The following is a 3,490-nucleotide window of genomic DNA, read 5'->3' as shown; positions in this document are numbered from 1 at the left end:
CTTTACTAGCTCTTTGATAAGCTTAAACTTTACCCGATAAAACATAGTTTCGAACTGAGATGGTGTGTTAAAATTATTAAAACTTCATTTCATTCATTTAGATTTCTATTATATATAAACAATGGATATATGCACATTTTCATTCTATTAACATTTTTTTCATTCATTTTACATCATCCCCATAACAATCACTCCCAACAACATTATTTTAATCATATCAGGAACTCTTATTTTCATCCCATCATTTGGTTTTACTTCTTCTTCTTCTTCTTTCTGTGTCTCTTTGCTTGAATCAGTAGTACATTTGGTAGGCTTGCACTTGCGCATCGAAGTCAACGTCACTGTCGACGTCACCGTTGACGTACTCGTTGTCGTACTCGTATGCAATGACGTACTCGTCACCCATGTATCTGTTGTTTGTATCATTGTACACTCTTCTGTTACTTTTCCTCCACCTATTGTCTTGGTTTCTGTAACAGTTTTCGTACCGGTCTTCTCATCAGCCTTGTCATCAGTCTTTGTTTCAGTCTTTGTTTCCGTCTTCGTTTCCGTCACCTTATTTGTTATTGTCTCTGTATGATGAGGCTTAATTTCTAATGGTTCCAGTTTACATAAAGTGTCTATATTTTCGCAAGCTTGTTTAGTATCTGGACAATCCTCTTTAAAACCGCAATCTAATTCTAAAGCTTTACATTCTTCTTTCAATTCCAAATACAATTCCAATGCTATCGTCGTTGCATCAAATGCTTTTACTTCTACTTCTGATACTCCTTCAGCTACATATTCTCTTTTAACGAGTCCAAGGCTTGGATTCTTCGTCTCACCTGTTGTGCCTGGTGTTCCATCTGGTGCTCCTGGTGTTACACCTGACGTGTTTGCCGTTCCGTCAGTTGATGGTGGCTGTGCTGGTGGTGGCCCTGGTGGTGCTGGTGGTGCTGATCCAGAATCACTGCCATTCTGCGCATTTGGAGTTACAGTTTGTCGAGGCTTCGATAGTAATAACTTAGCTTTCTCCGTAGATTCTTTTGCTACCTGTTTGAGCTCATCGTATTCTTTTTTCTTCTCTGTCAACTCTTTTTTCGCATTCTCCAGACCGGCTTTTAAAGTAGGACATCTCTTTTTTAGTTTTTCAACTAATTCTTTGCAAACATTTTGCTTATCTTTTTCACAATCACTAAGCAGAATTTTGAATGGTTGATTCTTTTTCAACTCAGTGCAATTCTTTCCTAATGCTTCTTTACATTTTTCTTCATTATTTAAATTTCCTTTCAACAGATGAGTCAAATCATCCTTCGCTTTCAACTTTTCAAAAGTATCCCTGCATTTTTCATCGAGTTTTTCACAGTTTTGATCATTGTTATTTTCTTTCAATTGATCCGGACAATTCTTCACAAGTTGGTGACAATGTCGGCCCCATGTTGTGCAGAGTTCTTCAAGTGCTGTTTCATTTCCATTTGCTCCTCCAATTTTTCCTACAATTCCTCCATTCTTGATGTTTTCTTTTAAATATTTACAATCTTGACTTGTGTGGAATACCATATAACTACATGTTTCTTCTGGTAAAGCACATGAAACACTAAATGAATTCTTTCTCCTCTTATATAAAGTATTACATTTCTCATGCAATGCCTTTGTACAGTTTTCCTGAATCATTAACGAATCATCCTTTTTTTCTAAAAATACTTTTCTAAATCTTTCTGTAACGTCAAAATATTCACAGCGTCTTTTCAATGTTATACACTTTTCTAAATTCAATAATGAATCACTACTAAGTTGATCACACTTCTCTCCCAATTCAAGACAATCCTTTTCAAATGGAAAATCTCTCTGATCATCTAAAAGCGAACTTAACTCTTTGGATTGGAGAAAAATATCATTTGAAAGCCCATAACATAGTTCTTTAGGATAAAGACATTTTGAAAGGTATCTTTTATCTTTTTTAAGTTTTGTACAGTTTTCTACCACATATTTTTTACAATCTTTAGGATCGCTATAAAATCTTACATGACCAAGCTTTCCCTTCAATTCCTTTTGAAAGAACTTATTCAACATCCTGTCTTGTCCCTTTTTATAGCACGCTGATCGTAGATTTTGACACGCTTCACCAATCTCATTATCTTTACACGCATTTTCTAAATAGAAACATTCCGACTCAAGTTCTGCACACTCTCCCTTCGTAAATAATGTTGGAAGCTGTCCCCACGATAAAAGATGTGATTTTTTATCTTCTTTAAACTCCGTAGACAACCCTTTCACATAAAGATTTAACTTGAGTTTTGTACATCTTTCTTTTACATCTAGCTTTTTTTTGCATTTATTTTCTTTATCAGCATCTTTGCATAACTCCATCAAATCAGTATTCAAATACTTAGAAGTTTCACATTTTCCTAACGCTTTACCGCATTTCTTCCCTGCATCATTCTCATCTCTGCTCAACAGTAGCAAGAGATCTTGCAGAAATTTTGTACCTGACTTCCTTGGTAGATCCACTCCTGATTTTCCAATAATAATTCCTTCTTTTTCAGCCTTTTTATACACATCATCCAACCCAATACTTCTCAACAACGACGCCTTCGGCTTGACAGGACTAAAATCAGATTCCGGCGCTTTATATGTGAATCCTTTTTCCTTGCATTGCTTCATATCCTCATCACACTTTGTTTCAGTACACGCTTCTTTGTAAAAATGACATTTCTCAAGTCTTTCATGACATTTTTCCTTTAATTCGCCATCTTTAAGCTTTTCTTTTAAAGGCAGGCAAACTTCTTCTGATTTTGTTTTCAGCGCTTTACACGTTCCATCCGAATCAAGGCAGAAAAACATCAGCTCGTCACTTTCTCGGCTTAACATTGGGCAAACAGTTTTCATCTTTTCTTTACATTTAGCTTCATCTTTAGCATCCCCTCCGAGCGCCCTCAAAAGGAGCTCCTCTGCCACCTTTTTACGCTTCAATTTGTAACATCCTTCCCTCAACTTGACACAGTTCTTCTTAATATCTTCACTATAACCCGTGTCTTCTAAAAGTATACATTTTTCTTCATGTTTTTCACAATTTTCATCTTTTATGTCTTTCAATGCTTCTTGAAGTTCATCATCAAAATTTTCTAATTCATCTTCAACTTTGTCTTTCAGGTCTTTGCATTTTTTATCTCGTTTTGCTTCATCACCACCACCACAAAGTTCTTTAACTTTATCATTAACATTGAATTTACCATCTGCTTCCTTCAACTCTTCACAATATTTCTTGAGTTCTTGTTTGCATTTATCCTCATTACTATATTCCTTCTTCGCAATGAAAGCCAAAAGGTGTTCCTCCTTAATGTCATCTTGTGCTCCTTGTACTACTTGTGCTTGCCTCTTAACCGGCCGTGCCATTGCCACCTATTTGGGGGGAGTTTAGTGGGTAGTTTCTAAATTGAATATGGGTAGAGTGAAAAGTTAGTTGTTTTGAAATGATTTTTTTACGACAAACTTGGACTCGTTCTTATCA

At 35.8% G+C, this 3,490-nt stretch overlaps 1 protein-coding gene across 1 annotated transcript; it reads right to left on the bottom strand.

Annotated features, from left to right (window-relative positions):
- Positions 1 to 168: 168 nt before the first annotated feature.
- Positions 169 to 3,375, bottom strand: T552_03735 (hypothetical protein; the record flags this gene model as incomplete). Its single annotated transcript, XM_018372084.1, has 1 exon — positions 169 to 3,375. One exon carries the CDS (start codon positions 3,373 to 3,375, stop codon positions 169 to 171), a length of 3,207 nt encoding a protein of 1,068 aa, XP_018224140.1.
- Positions 3,376 to 3,490: the final 115 nt, after the last annotated feature.

The sequence above is a fragment of the Pneumocystis carinii genome (assembly GCF_001477545.1).
Source record: "Pneumocystis carinii B80 chromosome Unknown supercont1.52, whole genome shotgun sequence".
NCBI lineage: Eukaryota > Fungi > Ascomycota > Pneumocystomycetes > Pneumocystales > Pneumocystaceae > Pneumocystis > Pneumocystis carinii.
The sequence above is the reverse complement of the archived record's forward strand: the minus strand, read 5'-3'. Positions and strand labels throughout refer to the sequence as shown.